At 38.5% G+C, this 17,800-nt stretch overlaps 2 protein-coding genes across 3 annotated transcripts in view; one reads left to right on the top strand and one right to left on the bottom strand.

Annotated features, from left to right (window-relative positions):
• The window catches only part of SLC39A9 (solute carrier family 39 member 9), a 43,935-nt gene extending 41,735 nt beyond the window's left edge, over window positions 1–2,200 (bottom strand). For both annotated transcript variants that reach the window (XM_045822582.1, XM_045822583.1), the window contains exon 1: window positions 1,401–2,200. In XM_045822582.1, the coding sequence (XP_045678538.1) occupies window positions 1,401–1,496 (96 nt within the window). In that variant the 5' untranslated portion in view covers window positions 1,497–2,200. The remainder of the gene's footprint in view (window positions 1–1,400) is intronic.
• Window positions 2,201–2,539: 339 nt separating this feature from the next.
• On the top strand, window positions 2,540–16,204 carry ERH (ERH mRNA splicing and mitosis factor). Its single transcript, XM_045822880.1, has 4 exons — window positions 2,540–2,646; window positions 5,169–5,256; window positions 9,824–9,944; window positions 15,718–16,204. Exons 1-4 carry the CDS (start codon window positions 2,644–2,646, stop codon window positions 15,818–15,820), a joined length of 315 nt encoding a protein of 104 aa, XP_045678836.1. The 5' UTR covers window positions 2,540–2,643; the 3' UTR covers window positions 15,821–16,204.
• The last annotated feature ends 1,596 nt before the right edge of the window (window positions 16,205–17,800 follow it).

The following is a 17,800-nucleotide window of genomic DNA, read 5'->3' as shown; positions in this document are numbered from 1 at the left end:
CTAAAAAACTTAGACTTAAAAAACAGCTCTGGAAGACTTGCTTTGTGATGATAAAGACACAATACAATATACAGATAATGTACTATAGGACTGTACACTTGAAACCTATATAATTTTATTAACCAATGTCACCTCAATAAATTCAATGAAAAGGTAAAAAACAAACAAACAAACAAAAAAAAAAACCCCACGACCCCAGCTCTAATTCTAACATACTTTATGACTTTATCCAAGTTACATAACCTCAGTCTCGGATTCCTTATGTACCTCATTAGGTTTTTTTAATGAAGTTAGGTAGTGTACATGCTCAAAAAAATGTAGCTTAATGTTAGCATGAGATGCTGAAGGCTACAGACACAAAAAGGAAAGGGCAAAGGAGCGGCAGCAATTCAACCCTCCCTTCCATCTGGCTGCGGGCTTAACTATGTTTCAAACTCACAGGGCCTGGTCTCACTTCCTTTCCCATCCACAGGCTATCTTCAAAGCCTGCCTGTCTTTACCTTTCCTTTCTATTTTGGGCCATTCTTTCCCCTGTCCTACGAAAGCACTTTCAGGACTGGCAGTAAAACTAGGGCCAGGCCAGACTCATGAAATCCTGTTCCCCCCAGTGTAACTATTTTTCCTCCCTAAATGTTTGAGCACTGTGCACCTCATGCACTCTTCATGACAACCTGCAGAACCTATCTCCCTTTCCACTGAGCAATGCTTTCATCTGTCTTTCTTTCCCTGTCAGTTAACTTCTGTTCAAGTAATGACAACTAACCAAAGTGTCAAAACATATTAGCAAAAATTTCATTTTTAAGCAGACTTAAAAACAACACCGAATATCCATTCCAATGCTTTTCTTCTTTAAAAAGAAAAGTGAGTTATGAACAACCTAAGTTTTTTTTATTTTGAACAATCTGTTTTTTAAAGTATTTTTTCATTCATTCTAATACAGGTATCCAAAAAACTACATTTCTCCAAAAAATATGCTTGAGGCTTGATTCTTTCAAGATAAGTTACATCAATCTTAACTCATATGAGCGAATAACATTCACTATTTATAGTTCTTGTCGGCAATCATAAATCTTCATTCCTTGAAACTTCTGAAAATCAAAAGACTGTTATGGTGCCTTTCTCCAGGAAAATGCACAGAGCTCCAAATTTCTGTATGCAATTTCAGGGAGTTCGAGTACTCTAGAATCTGCGGTGGATCCAGCCACCCAGGTTAAAAACTCAAATGCTGAATATGAAGTTTGCTTCTATTAGTAAATGTTGTGCATCTTTTTAAAAACATAAATCTTCCTTAATAAGACCTTTAGCTCTCAGATTAACTGGGGGAAGCAGCTACCCTTTACAAATGTCACTACTTTCTAGCAACCATCCTGACAGCTGACAAAAAATTGCAAATTTCTTACCTCCGAGAAATTAACAGCCAAGGGAATGATTCCAGCCACGTAACATCCCACCAACATAGACAAAGACAGCAGACTAATGGAGATGAAATCATCCATTCTGCCCTCCTTTATTCACCCACCACCACCAGACTACAAATTTTCAGTGGCTTCAAAGGTTCTTAAATGCGTGTGGTGATTCCAGGGGAACAGGAGGGACTTTCCAGTTCTTTGGTCCTCCCAACCAGCAGATGTGTTCACGAGGCACCTTTCTATTGAACGTACCTGGAAACAGCCCCTTATGCTGATATTAGCACCAGAGAGAACTTTCAGCAATCTTAGGTCCCCAGCTCCTGGGTTTTCAGATGCCAGTCACTGGATTCCGGTGGCTTAACAAAGATGGCAAAGTCAATGGGGAAAATACGCGAATGAGCGATTTCTTCAATGGTCGGAATGAGGGTGGCACAACGGGCCCACTCTTTCACAGACAACGTTGAAGGTGGCAGCAGAAAGAAGGAGGAAAACCCAAGCGAACTTGTTCGTTCTCTCGGCAACCCTAGCTCTTTGGGCCACCCTGCCAATGATCCCTTCAGGCTGGGACCAGCCCACCAGTCTCGGCAAACTCTCCTCCGAGTCTAGAAGGAAAGGAGTCCAGTAAGTCTCTAACGATGGGTCTTAGGGGTTCAGCAGCGAATCCGATACGAAGCTGTTTCTGCCCTATACCCGGTGCTGTCCATATTACTCCACTCCACTGGGCTTTGACCCGGAGCTACCGATACTACAGCAGCCATGGCCGCCAAGTGGCACCCCTTCATTACATTCACTTCCGGATTGCCTCACCGCTCCTCCTTTAAAGGGTACTTCCGGGTAACAACCGACCTATGGCGGGATTCTTATACTGCCGCCATTTTTGAGTAGGGCAAAATGAAACACGACTTGTGTCACTGTCTACATCAGTGATCACTTTAACCGTATACCTAACAACAAGAGAGGGAAGGAAGAGTTATGGAAGAAATTACTTTTTTAAACCTTCCGAAAGTCTCCCTGTGTATCTCATAGCCCTTATCCAAGATGGCTGAAACAGAGTCGGAATCTGCTCTAGCTGCCGGAAATACGTGAGCCTCTATGGCCCAAAAGGCTTTTTCGCGGTGTGTTTCTGACGACTTCCGGCGGCTCCTCTCGCGGGGGTTGGCTGTTGGCGGCGTTGTGGCTAAGCTCGTGTGAGGTGGTGGTGTCGGCGGCAGCTGCAGCGAAAGAGTTTGGCACGATGGTGAGACATTCCTCAGCGGCTCCCCGAACCCCCAGCCTTCCGGGTGATCCCATCCCGGTTCTCCTTTTACCCAGCGCATCTAACGCGAGCGTGCTGTCCCCAGCCCTCCAGCTTGTGGGTCGACCTTTCCTCTTCCCGCCGCGGAGATGCTGGGCCTGGCACTAGGCCCTGGAGCCCGGGTACACCCTGTGGTTGCGCGCTTTCTCGGGATGGCTGCTTGGTAGAGGCACACGTAGGGATGCTTCTCTTTCCCTCCAAACGCCCTGGCTTACTGTAGGAACAATGGCCGAGAGAACATCTGAAAACCTGTTCCCAAAGCTAACGGTTGGAATATGTTGCACCTAGGATGTGGGCCAAGAAAGGTCGTCTTTGTTTTGTAGTGTGCGTTCGCAATTATCCCCTTTTTGTGTGTGCTCTACTTTTTGAAAAATATAACTTTTTCTCTTTTCTGAGACCCCTAGAAGCCTGGTTTGGCGTTGCTCCCAGCTTTTAAGCCTGATCTTACCCGGATTTACATTCTCTTGGGTGTGGAGGCTCAAAAGATAGGCTCAGCTAAGGGTCCAGGTTCATTAAAATGTGACCTGGGTAGTCAAGTGCAGTGGGTGGGTAGGTTTGGTTTTTGGGGTTGTTTTTTTAAATCCTCAAAAAGTAGATGCACACAGAGATTAAGAGGTCACTTCAGTTTTGGTTTTGTGGTTGCTGCAGTTACTGTTAACAAGTTATCCAGCTATTGGGAAGGGCACTTTTTCAGGTTGTACTTTTCTGAATTAAGCTTTTTCATTATTTGACCCCGCACAGTCTCCCAGAGAGGATTAGTAATTAGAAGATTGAGTTTCCAGTTCCCGTTTTGTCATAACCAGCTGTGTGACTTTGGGCAAGTCATTTTACAGTATCTCTGAGTTTCCTTTCTCTGCTTTTTACGTCACTATTTGATGTTGCATTAAAATGCTTAGATTAAAATCTGAAAAGGTGACAGTTCACGTCAACTCATTTCTCGGGCAATTATCAGTGGTAATTCCTTATAGAATTAGAACTTAGAATTCATATTTGATTACTAGTTCAAAAGTCTTTTGCTTTACTGGAGATACAAGCTTCAGTTTCAAAGCTAATGAGCAAACTGTATATATTGTAGTATTTCTCAGTAGAACTACTGAGAATTTAGGGTTCATGTTTGTGAGGCTTGAAAAAAGTAACAGACAGATTAACTTTCATTGGAGTGAATCATAGCTGCTTGGTAATCGGAGAATAGAGATTTTATTAAGATAATTTTGTGAAACATTTTTTCTGATTACATTTAATGATATTTTTCTATTGTGGCAAATATATAAATATATATTTATATTTGTCTGTACTTAAATTTTGTGTATACAGTGGAACCTTTGTTCTTGAATTTAATTCATTCTGGAAGACTCTTTGAGAAGCAATGTTCAAAAATCGAATAATTTTTTTCCATTAGAAACAATGTAAATTGAATTAATCCATTCCAAAGCCCCGAATGATTCTGTTTTAACTTTCCTTATATACAGTACATGTCTACTGTACTGTTTAGTCTATAAACACTTTATAAACAAAAAGGACATAAAATGTATTGGATAAATGAAAGTTTAACAAAAAGGAAATTAAATGTACAGTTAAAAAATGAAATCTATGTACACATTAGAACTTACCTTTCTTGATGACTGGATATGCAGAGGAGGGGTAGAGGGAGGAAGGGGAGTCCCCCTCCACAGACAAAGTCTGGCCGTGGGTCTTGCGTCTCTCTGCTTCACTAGAACTTGCTTCAGACTCACTGGCTTCTCACTAAAAACCTATCCACTGATTGTTTTTGCCTGCCTTTTAACACTTGCCTGAAGTGAAACACTACTTGAACAAGTTTATCACATAATTTGCTACTTCTTTGTCAGGGTGATTGACATTTCTCAGAAGATCTCTTGTGTTTCTCCCCATTTACCAAGCATTTCCTTGATTAGTGAAGTAGGAATATCCTCCCTTCCCTTTTCTACATCTTCAGTTACAAATTGAATGAATGAAGTTGGAGAACCCAGGTTACATTGTATCAGCATGAAAGGTTTTCACCTAACAACCTAGACAATTTTTTCCTGCGAACAACTTGTAGAGAACTGAGGTTGACTGTATGTATTTATATATTTTTTAAAGTATGTATTTTCTCCCGAGAAAGAGGACCATAAGGAAATTAAGGACTAAATCTGTCCCAAAGAAGGAAAAAACCCAAAGACAAATATATTTGAATTTTTAATAAAACCAAAAGATTCTGAAAGTGGCTCCAATAAACAATGGCCAAAACTGGTTTAGAAGATACAGGAAAGCACTGCCACTTCAAAATAATCGTTGTGACTATGGTTTTGTAAATTTGGTCACTTATTTGTTTAGTAATGTTTACTTTTTGTCTTTGAGCAGTAGGAATTGAAAATAGTGGGATTTCATGAAGAATTTTATAGCATAATTGAATTTCTCAAATGTGAGTTAGAACCTTATAGTGAAATCACATTTTTCCCTTGCAGTCTCACACCATTTTACTGGTACAGCCTACCAAGAGGCCAGAAGGCAGAACTTACGCTGACTATGAATCAGTGAATGAATGCATGGAAGGTGAGTTTAAACACTAATCAAAGGGAAGACATCTTTTTTCCCCTGACATTCACCATTAGAACATATGTCATTTAAGAACTGGGTTTGTTTTTTCCTCCAGATTTCTTGGATTGTTCACTTGAGCAGGGAGAGTAGGTATTTAGGAATGTTGTTAACAAATGAAAATTAGCTCCCAGAATAAAGGCAAATGGAACCAAATCAGTATAATTTCTTGTGCATTTGATAAGCTGACAGCACCCTGAAGGGAACTATTAGCCCTTAATATTTCTTTACTTGGTGAACCATTAGATGAGAACACAGAGATTAGATCCTCACAAATGGCATTTCTCCGTACTTTGAGTTGTCACATCATGTAAACCATTCGTACCTGCCCTGCACCCTTTGTGGCAAATTGTCCATTCTTTCTCTATGAATATTTTTTTAATCCTCACCCAAGGATTATTGATGAGAGAGAGAGATCAATTTGTTACCTCCTCTGTGTACCCCAACCAGGGGTTGAACCTGCAAGCTTTTGGTGCTGAGATGAGCCACCAAGCCAGAACTCCTATAAAGATTTTTATATTCACTGTTTTTACAGCTAAGCATGTCCCTGAATTTGTTGCTGTCCAAAGCTAACTGGATTCTACTTAAAATCTGTTCATTTAAAGCAAGCCAACAATGGGTAGACCTGTGAAAAAAGCTACTTGTAATACTTAGAGACAGCTTCTAGGTCACTGGTACCATGTCTTCCTGGTTGCCATCAAATTCTGCTCTCATTTTTAAAGAAAAGCAAGGCTCTTTTCAGGTCCCTTTCTCTGCTGACATTCCCGCTTGCCATCTAGATAGATTTTGTTTGCCTGCTGCCTCAGCAGATTGTTGCCTTAGCTATATTATGTTTGGCTTTTGATTCTGCAATACTCTTTACTAACCTTCACTAATTTTTGTGAAGCATAATGTTTTTTTAATTTGTACACTTTATTTCTAGAGCAGTTTTAGGTTTACAGAAAAAATTAAAAATTAAACATCCTACCCTACCCCACTATCACCACAGTTTCCCCTGTTAATAACACCTTACATTGGTGTGGTACATTGTTTACAGTTGATGAAAAAGTATTGATACATTATCATTATTAACTGAGGTCCTTATTTTACATTAGGATTCATTCTTTGTGTTGTATAGTTCTGTGGGTTTTTTATTTTCATTGATTTTTTTTAGAGAGAAATAAACATTGATTTGTTGTGCCACCTATTTATGCATTTATCGGTTGATTCTTGTATGTGTCCTGACTAGAGATTGAACCTGCTACCTTGGTGTATCAGGATGACACTCTAACCAGCTGAATTATCCAGCAATGGCCAGTTCTGTGGGTTTTGACAAATGTATGTCAAGTGTGCGCCATTACAGTATCAACAGAATAATTTCACTGCCCTAAAAATCCCCTGTGCTTCACCTATTCCTCTCTCTTCCCACCTCCAAAACCTCTGGCAACCACTGATCTTTTTAATGTTTTTGTAGTTTTGCCTTTTCCGGAATAGGGTTGGGATTATACAGTAAATAGCTTTTTATCACTGAAGTATTCCATTGTATGGATGTACCACAGTTTGGTTATCCATTCACCTATTGAAGGACATCTTGGTTGCTTTCAAAGTTTTGGCAATTATGAATAAAGCTGCTGTAAACAATTCATGTACAGGTTTTACTGTGGATATTAGTTTTCACTTCCTTTGGGTAAATAACAAGGAGTATGATTATTGGATTATTTAGTAAGGCTATGATTAGCTTTGTAAGGAACTGAAACTGTCTTCAGAAATGGCTGTATCATTTTGCATTCCTACGGGCAGTGAATGAGAGGCCCTATTGCTCTGCATCCTTGGCAATGTTTGGTGTTGTCAGTGTATGGATTTTTGCCATTCTAATAGGTGTATAATGCTATCTTATTGTTTTAATTTGCAGGCTTACTAATCACACAGTCTTGAGCATCTTTTCCAAGTGCTTCTTTGCCATCTGTGTATCTTTGGTGAGGTGTCTTCAGATCTTCTGCTCATTTTTTAATTGTTTTCTTATTGTTGAGTTTTAGGAGTCTTGTATACTTTAGGTAACAGTTCTTTATCACATGTGTATTGCAAAGATTTTCTTTTAGTCTGTGGCTTGTCTTTTCACTTTCTTGAAGCATAAAAAATTTAAATTTTGATGAACTCCAACTTACATATTTTTTCTTTGTTCCTTGTGGTTTTGGTGTCATACCTAAGAAGCCATTGCCTTATACAAAGTTACAGGGATTCTTTACAAGTGTTTTATAGTTTTGGCTCTTCCATTTAGGTCTCCTAGCCATTTTGAGTGAATATTTATGTGTTCTGTGAGGTATGAGTCCAGCTTCACCCTCTTGTACATGAATATACAGTTTTCCAGCACCTTTTGTTGCAAAGACATTCCTTCTCTGTTGAATTGTCTTGGTATCCTTGTTGAAAAGCAATTGACCATAAGTGAAAGGGTTTGTTGTGAACTCTTGTTTCTGTTCCATTGATCTGTGTGCTGTCTTTATGCATAAACATTACCACGCTGTTGTGACTGCTGTCGTTTTGTAGTAAGTTTTGGAATTGGGAAGCTTGAGTCTTCCAACTTTGTTCTTTTTCAAGATTGTTTTGACTATCCTGGGTCCTTTGTATTTCCTATTACATTTAGGGTCAGCTTGTCAATTTCTGCAAAAACTCTGATTTTGATGGGGTTGCATTGAAGCTATAGATCATCTTGGGGAGTATTACCATTTTGATATTAAGTCTCCCAATCCATGAACACAAGATACTATTTCATTAAATTTTTACTTTCAATGACATTTTGTAGTTTTCATTGTTTTTTTGTTTTGTTTTGTTTTTTTAATCCTCACCCGATGACACTTTTTTTATTGCTTTGAGAGACAGAAACATTGATCAGTTGCCTCCTATTATGTGTCCTGACTGGGGATCAAACCCAAAACCAGGCACGTGCCCTGACTGAGGATCAAACTTGCAACCCCTTGGTTCACGGGATGATGCTCCAGCAAACTAAGCCATACTGGCCAGAGCTTACACTTCTTTTATTAAATGTATGAAGGGTGTGGGGGGGGGGTGTATGTTTTTGTTTTGGGTATTGTGGTTTGTTTTTTGCTACTATACACGGAGCTATTTCCTTTGCAGATTGTTTGTTGTTGGGGTATATAAATACAATTGATTTTTGTATATTGACCTTACATCCTGCAGTCTTACAGCACTCATTTAGTAGTTCTAATAGATGTGTATGTGGTTTCCTTAGGGTATTCTGTATACAGGGTCATGTTATCTGTGAATAGAAATAGTGGCACTTCTTCCTTTCCAATCTGAATGCCTGTTATTTCTTTTTCTTGCCAACCCACCCTGGCCAGCACCTCCAGTACACTGTTGTACACAAGTGGCGAGAACAGATACCGTGCTCTTCCTAATCAGTGGGAAAACATATAGTCTTCCAATATTGAGTACGATAGTAGCTGTGGGTCAGTTTAAGTACAGACATACCTTGGTACTTGTCAGCTTCAGAGCTCATCAAACCCTGTACTCATCTCATTTTGACGAGAAAAAACTTCAGGCGCTAGGCGCTTGCTCAGGGCTCATTGCATTTTCTAGAACTTGTATGAGTTGTGACGCTTCCCCACAAGAGAAGATGCTTCATCGTTTGGTACTCATTGGTTTCGGCACTCGTCACAAGTTCCAGAACAAATTAATGAGTGTGTACTTGAAGTGGGATGGACTGGAGTGGGTTATGCTTGCTTTTGTTAGGAACAAGAGAGGCGTGTGTCACTGGATTTAAAAACAATTTGCTCTGTAGATAATTAAGTTAATGCAGGCTTGCTTTGAGTGACTTTGATGATTTTATTGTCTTTATTATATTTGAGTACTTATTACATGTGCTAGTGCTTTTTGTGCATTATTTCACACCATCTTCATGACCGTTCCGAACATACTATTATCAGATACTATTCACATACTATTATACATATCTCCATTTCACAGGATTCAGGAGATGGAGTCAAGTCTCTGGATCCAGAGTCAGTAATCTTAGACACTCTGTTAGGATCATCTCTTTCTCGTTGCCCGTTTTGTTTTGTTTTTGTTATCAGGTTTTGTATTTTTTTGTTGTATGTGTGGTGGTGGCTTTTTGTATTGTATTGTATCAGAATTTGAAAGCAAAATAGAAAAGCATCCGTTTGTCATTCCTTGTTCCCAAGTGTGGTGTTTCTTTACTCTGAGGCATTGGGAATATTCATTTATTGGAAAACCTGGTAAGACTCTCAATGTCCTCACTTGTCTGAACCATCATATGACAAATCTTTAAAGTTCTTTTAGATCCAGTGGTTAAAGTAATTAATCATTAAGGCACAAAATACCCACATTTTGGTGAGTTTATAAATTTTTTTTAAAGCCCTAGTGGTAACAGTTAAAACAAATGTTACCAACTTACTTTCTTTTCCCAGCCCAAGTTTATGAAAATTAGTATTGTGATATTAACATACAACACTAACGTCCAGAGTATGCAATTATAAGATCTTCGTTTTCCCTCCTCCCCCCATTCTTTTAGGTGTTTGTAAAATGTATGAAGAACATCTGAAGAGAATGAATCCCAACAGCCCCTCTATCACATATGATATCAGCCAGTTGTTTGACTTTATTGATGACCTGGCAGACCTCAGCTGTCTCGTGTAAGTATTTACTGCCAGGTCTCTTACATTATATTTTTCTATTGTTTATTCATCTGTCTGAGGCGGTTTATGGTATTAGGAGCTTACTTTATGCCTGACACTGATCTTTTCATTTTAACTACTAGGTAATAATATTTCACTTACATGTGGCTCATAAATTAAGTTGGCAACATAAAGATAAAGGCACAGGAAAACCTAAAGAACTTTGCTAATTGATACAAGTAGTATGGAGAGAGAATACTAATTTAGAAGTTCAAAGTCCTGATTCTTTGTTCCTTTAAATCACACAATCTTTTTTCTTAGTTTTTCTTCCCTTGTAGTCTTTATCTCTAAAACAGTTGGCTTTGGGTTAAAACTTAGGTTTTTTTGTCTTCACGACTTGCTTTTTAAATGTAAATATATGCAGGACTGAAATGGAATTTAATTTTAATCAGTGTTAACCATGTATATTTTGGTATGTTAGAATGAGATTTTTAGACCCATATGCTTTCTATTCTCAAAAATTTGTCAAGTTAAAAATTTTTCTATGCCAGACACTGCTAGAAGTAAATGTTTTTCAGTGGTGAAAAATATGTAGGTCCTAATTTTAATATAAAAAGCTCAGAAAACGGTAAGAGACCAACAAAGCTGCAGTTGTTAGGCTCATGAGAAAAGGGGAACTGTAGGCGACCAGCAAGGAGGAGAGCAGAGAAGTGGGGTTAGAGTTGGAGGAAGATACAAGGTGGGAGGAAGAGTTGTGAGTTTGAAGGCTGATGATATATGATCTAGTGGAGAAGGAGGTGGTTTTAGACAGGATCTTGGATGGTTTGTTGATAGTAAAGTAGGAAGTGCAGACAGATGTGGAAGTTTGGGGAAACTGTTTTCTGATTGTTTTAGCTATCTCAGGGAAATGGGAACCAGGGATACCCTTGAGAGATAAGGGTGAGGGGAAAGGTGTTGAAGGTTTGTGAAAAAAGGAAAGGAATAATCTAGGAGGGTGAAAAGATTGGGGAAATGTGTGGTTTATGGGGTATCCGATAATTTAAACTGAAGTAAGTCATTGTGGTAATGGGGTTTTCTCTAGTCATTCTTAACCTGATGGTTACAGGTAGGAACTGACAAATATAAAAAGTTAAGGGTATGTGAGGTCTGTCCATAAAGTATCCAGCCATGTAATAATGAAAGAGACCTTTATTGAAGATACAAGAAACATTGTACATAGGGCAGTGACATCATACCTCAGTCCCCTTCAGCGTAGGCACCTTGTAACCTCACACAGTTCTCCCAGTCGCCATCAGCTGCCCCATTATATTTTCCTGAATCTCATCGGTGGTGTGAAATCTCTTCCCTTTCAAAGGTGATTTTAGTTTTCAGAAAAGCCCGAAGTCGCAGGGAGCCAAATCTGGGCTGTAGGGGCACTGAGTCACCTGGGTGATTTGATGTTTTCCCAAAAACCTCTGCATGAGACATGATGCATGAGTGGGCTTGTAGTGATGAAGCTGCCAGTTACCAGTTGTCCATAGCTGTGGCCTTCTGAATCACCCAAATAGTTTCCACAGAGGAATGTTCAAGCTTGACACAAATTTTGATGCAGATTCGTTGCTCTGCTTGCTCAGTCATTGTGAATATGACGGCCACACAGTACACATGCTCACTCAGTGATGTGTACCACCCCCACTGATTAGTACAGTGAAGTCGTCATTGTTCATATGTGTGCATTCCAGTCCTCTCTCCTTTGCTGCCAGGTTACGTTGATGTTGCACAGTTATATTAACAATGGTTGGACTTTTTCCAGACAGACCTCATATGCAAGGGAGTATTGTGCAACGGACTGAATGACCATGAAATGTAATTAGGGGTTGGAGTGGAGTCGAGACAGAGTTAGAATCAATTAATTATAGGTCGGGGGAGGGGGGGCGGGGGTCAAAGGGTTGTTGAAGTTGGACTATTGGGAAGTGGTAGTGATCAAAGAATGAGATGGTTGAAATTGGGACATTGAAGTTGCTGGTAATGACAAGGTAAAGGGGTCTGGCTGAGGAAGGGAAAGAGACAAGGTCACTGAAGGAGAAGAGTTCAAGGAACTGAGAGGCCTAGATGTTGGCAGAACTATCTACTGGATATGAAATCACTGATAACATATTTACTTTCTAGACTTTAATCTGAGAACAGGAGCTTTGTTTTTATTCACCGCTGTATCCCCAGTACCTAGAATAGTATCTGGAACATAGTTGATATTGAGTAAATACTGGTTGTATAAATGCATGTCACTCATGTAGTTTGAGGCATAGCTTTTTAAAATTCTTGCAAGTTTCCCTTTTCCTTTGTTTACATTACAGCTATATTCTGAATTGGTAGGGTGGTTAAACAAAAATGAAGAATCTGACTTATGTCATGCTCGATTTTGCAGTGTTCATATGCATGCCCTCACTTTACTTTTTAAATGAATTACTGATTTTATTTTTAAAATTAATAGCTATTATTGTGATTTTATGAAAATCACCTATTGAGACATCGGGTATCCTGAGGCTTAGGGACATGGCACTCATTCTTAACAGGTGGGGAGTTACTTAAAGCTAAGGGTCATGTTTTAGTCACCTTTTGAGAGGTGTAGATAAGAGTTAGCTGGAGTTTCAGATTTAGCCATAGCTGAGTTTGAGTACTGACTCTATCATTTTCTAGGTGCCTTGGTCAAGTTAGATTAATATTGCTAATCCTCAGTTTGCCCGTTTGGAAAATAAATTTACTTCACAAGACTAGTTGTGAGGACCCAGTGCTTGTTTAACACAGCAGATTGGCTAGATAGCAGGAATTCCATTTTTAAACAGATTGACAAAATCAGGCCAGGCATTTGTTTTGTTTTTTAATTTTTTTTTAAGATTTTATTTATTTTTAGAGAAGGTAAAGGAAGGAGTAAGAGGGCGGGAAACATCAATATGTGGTTGTCTCTCAAGCACCCCCTACTGGTGACCTGGCTGGCAACCTAGGCATGTGCCCTGACTGGGAATTGAACTGGTGACCCTCTGGTTTGCAGGCTGGCACTCAGTCCACTGAGCCACACACCTAAGGCTTATTTTTAATTACACTGAGTCGATTGGCTATTTAAAATTTGCCTTGACTCAAATGATAAGTTTCAAATACCACAAGTAACTTAAATTGTGCTGTTAACTAACAAAGAGGTGTTATACTGGCTTTTTTGACAGTGAAAATTGCACAAAATAAAAATGGTTTTAAGAGACACTCTGTAAGTATGTCATTAACAATGGAACATAACGTTTCTTTGTCATTAAATGTAAACTAGAAACTACATCTGGCATGCTAAAATGATTTCTAGTATTTGCATTATTAGTCTACCTGAAAAATTATAAATTGTAGCTTATGTTTCTCTTTATAATGTTGAAACTTTTTTGGCCTCTGAAAACTTGCAAAAGAATCAAATTTAGGATTCAGAGCCATCTTGCCCGTATGACTTTCTTGTGTCTCTTTTCTTGCTTGAATATTCAGGAGAAGTACAGTATTGTTTCTATAAAGTCCACCCATTGTCATGGCACTTATTATCACAGTTAGCAAGCACATCTTGCTCCTCTCTTTATTTAGGGATTGTGAACTGGGCTGTTGTTTACTCCTTAGACCAAGAATTGAATACAATTTGATTTGTAAATGAACTGGGTACTTGTTTCTAATAAGTGTACTTGAGAGTGACATAGGACTTTTTATAAGATGAAAATAACAGCCTTTTGACATATAAGCTGTTTTTGTTTGTTTAGAGACAAAAGGGACAATTTTATCCCTAGTTATTGAAACAAGGAGGTACTCCTAATCAGGAAGACACCAACTGCAGTAAAGATGCAGTTGGTTTTGCCGCTCACTCCTACAGCTTGTTCTTTTATAAACCTGTATTCATTGAGCAAACACTAAGCCAAAAGATTCATCTGTGCCAACAGCTTGGGATTTTATAAATATATTTAACATTTAATTGTCTCATTTTCAAGCACCAGTTAACAACCATCAACATAACAGCTTTCCATAAAGAAAGCATTATCACTTTTTCTTGAGTTGGAAAATAGCCTGCAAGTTGATGGATTCCTAAACGTTCACTGCCAAACTGATTGGGGGAGGGAGGTCTAAATAAGACTGTCCCACCCAGATATAATAGTTCTGAAAAATTCTGTTCCTTTTTTAGTTCTTTTCCTGGGTTAATATAAATATTATAGTCTATTCTGCCATACTTTGAAGTAGACTAGATTAGTACTTAGGAAGCAAGAAAAAATATTCAGAGAAAATTATTCTACTTTTTAGAATTTTCTTATTTGGTTAAACATTTTGTAAAAGTAGAAAGCTTGTGCATTTTTAATAAGCCATTCAGGGGAATAATATGACAAAGCCTTTAGAGTTTGTTTCTCATGCCAGAAGTTGGTTAACAGTGAGGACTCTGCTCCAGGGGTGTTTAAGCTTCTGCTACGTGCCCAAAGCACTTAGCTAATAAGCTGCAGTACTTCTTTAAGCCTTGGTTTCCTCCTTTATAAAAGGATAATTGCATCTCCTCTCACAGGGTTGTTAAAAGGATTGAGTTGATTTAGATGAGCACTTAAAGCTGTACCCAGCAGTTGGCAACTTTTTAATAGGTACAGTATCTATGTAACTTTTTGCTAAGAAGGTGAAAAATGAAACTTTGGATAAAATGAAACAATAATTGATAAATTAGATACTTTGTTTTCCTAGGGCAGCAGTTCCCAACTTTTTTTCATCTCGTGGCATACGTAAAATAATTGCTACATTCTGTGGCACACCAAAACAAAAAAAAAAAAAACAAAACATTTTTTTGCCAATCTGGCAAAAAAAAAAAAAAAACAGGTATAATTTTGATTCATTCACTTTGGACAGCTATTGTTGTATTGGCTGCTGTCATTTTTGTATTTGACAATTTGAGGGAAAAGAGGTCAGTGTCCCTGATTAAAATAGTCAGGTATGGCATGTTTTTAAAGTTCTTGCTGCACACCATTTAAAAAGCACTGTCCTGGGGAATCCCTGAGGTATTACTTTCTAGGCAAACTGCATTTTTGCCTCTCTTGGGTGCCATACAGTGTTTCCACCAGATAGTGCACATGGCTGTGAAACACTGGGATATGCTTTGTGTTTGTGCAGTCTTTTCAGGATTTTTTACCCCAAAAATGAATTTATTGCATGCTCAGCTGAGATTTCAGTTATAAGTCAGATAAACGTTTCTATTTTTTGAGTTCTCTAAAAAACATCTTGAGTGATTGGCTAGTAAGTGACACTTTGGACTCCTAAAACCTTAGAGTCCCATTGGAATTTCAAATATAGGTGAAAAGATTTCTTTTTAATACATTTTGGGAAAGAAGTCTTTGTGGCAGTAATATGTTTTTAAAGGTTTTAGTTAATTCAAAATAAATTTAGGAAATCTGAAATTGTGGTACTAGGGAGTAGTTTTGTTTTTTAATTACTAGAGGTACTATAAAAATAGTGACTGCAAGAGAACACACAGTTTCTGGTTGGACTCTTTTAAGACAGAGGTGGATAAACACAATGAGCATTTAACTTAAGATTGTCAGGCCTTAGTTTCTTTTCTGTTATAAGATAGTAGTACTAGGTGATCAAAAGTTCATATCGCTTAAAAATTCAACAATTATGTAATTGGCTCTTTTATATTTTTTTAAAGTTCATGTATGAACATGTATATATCTGTCACACCATTGGGCAGTTATAATTTGGGGTTTTAAAAAAAATGACAATAATTGACCATTGTAACTTTGCCTATTACTTTTTTGTTCCTCAGTTACCGAGCTGATACCCAGACATACCAGCCCTATAACAAAGACTGGATTAAAGAGAAGATCTACGTGCTCCTTCGTCGGCAGGCCCAACAGGCCGGGAAATAGTTAGTTGTGCTGGGAGAATTAGGGTTTGGGGTGGGCTTGGAACACAGGTGTGTACAGCAATCTGTAGTGGAAGTTTTGTACTATAGTAATCCTGTTTCCATTTTGGTACACTCTAGTCAGGATTGAATGTGTTAGATGAAATGTGAGGATCTTGTTCAACCTGAAACTCCCATCACCTATTTTTTCTTTTCTTTTTTTTTTTTTACTTAAACATTGTTATGATGATTTTGAAGGGTTTTTCTTTGTCAGTTAATATTCATAATCTGCTTTATAACATTCACTGTACTAACCCTTCTTCAAGTTGGGGTGGAGGGTGGTGACACAATTTAGTTATGTCCTAAGATAAAGTCTTAGTACAAAATGAATAAATGTTCTTTAGTTATATTTTTCCCCTGAGTGATTTTTTTTGTCCTTGAACATTGACTATTTTTGTGAAGCATTATCAGTTTTGAAATTGATAGACTGCTACAGAATTTCAATTTTTCTGTGATTTGCTCAATGTGAAGCTGATAAGCTTTACCTTATTTTCCCAGCCTTATATAAGTAGATCTCATTTGTGGATCAAGGTTTGTGCCTACTGTGGACACAGACATTATGAAAGACTTTCCAGTGACACGGTTTGTCTGCAGCAGCAGCCGGGTTAGTTCCTTAGCTTTGGTCATGTGTTCCTGTGGGAAGGCCTTGTGCCCTTCTCATAGCCTTTAGCAACTGAGTACCAATGACCACTCTTGTATGGCAATGTAAAGAGAGAGGGAAAGACCACAGCAAAGTTCAAGATCCTCTTGCTTTCGATGTAGAGTGTGGTCACTTTGTGACTTACACATACACCGTACTGTGTCCCCAGTCATCAAGGATGCAGGCGTTTCCTGATTCTGCTGTTGTGACTGACAGCCAATGATATCTTTATGCACTATAAGTTTTGCAGGTTTTCTGGAGGCTTCATGAGTGTCCCTATATTCCCCTCGTCCCGGACCCTACTTCTGCATTCTTTTGTTTTATGCACAACCAAATTCTAAGAATTTGTATGTGCTCACTTTTTCTACAGAATGATTATTCTGTTAATGTCATCACTGCATCAAAGGGTTATTAAAATCAGCGTGCCTGCCCAGGCTGGTGTGGCTCACTTAGTTGGAGAGTTGTCCCATAAACCAAAACGTTGTGGGTTTGATTCCTGGTCAGGGCATGGGTGAAAGGGAACAAACCAATGTTTCTCTTCCTCTCTTCCCCTCTCTAAAAGTAAGTAAAGCCTTTTTTTTAAAATAGATTTAAAACCAGAAAGTCCTACTTTTCACTAGGCCTGTCCTATTAATAGTTTTATTTGTCTAACAGATCAGATCTTTGCTTTTTTTTTTTTTTTTAATGGTCTAGAGCAGGGGTGTCAAACACATTTTCACCAGTGGCCACATCATCAGCCTCGCAGTTACATTCAATGGCCCTTTACATTCAGAGGGCTGAATGTAATTTTAACTCCTCAGTATTTAAGGAGCAGTTACATTTATTCAGTCCTAAAATTATTTCAGCCTTTTTAAGGCAACTGTGAGGCTCATTTGGTCCCCGGTGAAAATGAGTTTGACATTCCTGCTCTAGAGCAAATCTAGAGGGAATGGGATGCCTTGATTCTTAGGTACAGTCCAGTTTCTGGCATTGGGCTCACAGGAAAACAGAATTTTCTGTGGAATTTGAGAAAACATCTGGGTGCTAGATGTTGGGTGATGAGAGCAAAAAGGAGGGGAGCAGTATTTTGAATCATAACTGTGTAAGGCTTAAGGAAGAATATGACTGGGCTAAGTATGGAGAAGTACACATTTAACTGTCTGGTATTACACAGAAGAGGAGTAGCCTTTTCATTGTTAAGGTGAAGTCTGATGAAACTCAGTGGTTTGGCCATGCTCCAGCCACTGTTCTCATGTCAGTCGCGAAATTGATTTCATGGTTTCCCCACCCACAGGTAAAACAGGTTTGTTTTCTGTTTATAGAGTG

This window comes from Phyllostomus hastatus, unplaced genomic scaffold (genome assembly GCF_019186645.2).
Source record: "Phyllostomus hastatus isolate PE091 unplaced genomic scaffold, TTU_PhHast_1.1 phas_scaffold_501, whole genome shotgun sequence".
Taxonomy (NCBI): Eukaryota; Metazoa; Chordata; class Mammalia; order Chiroptera; family Phyllostomidae; genus Phyllostomus; species Phyllostomus hastatus.
The sequence above is the reverse complement of the archived record's forward strand: the minus strand, read 5'-3'. Positions and strand labels throughout refer to the sequence as shown.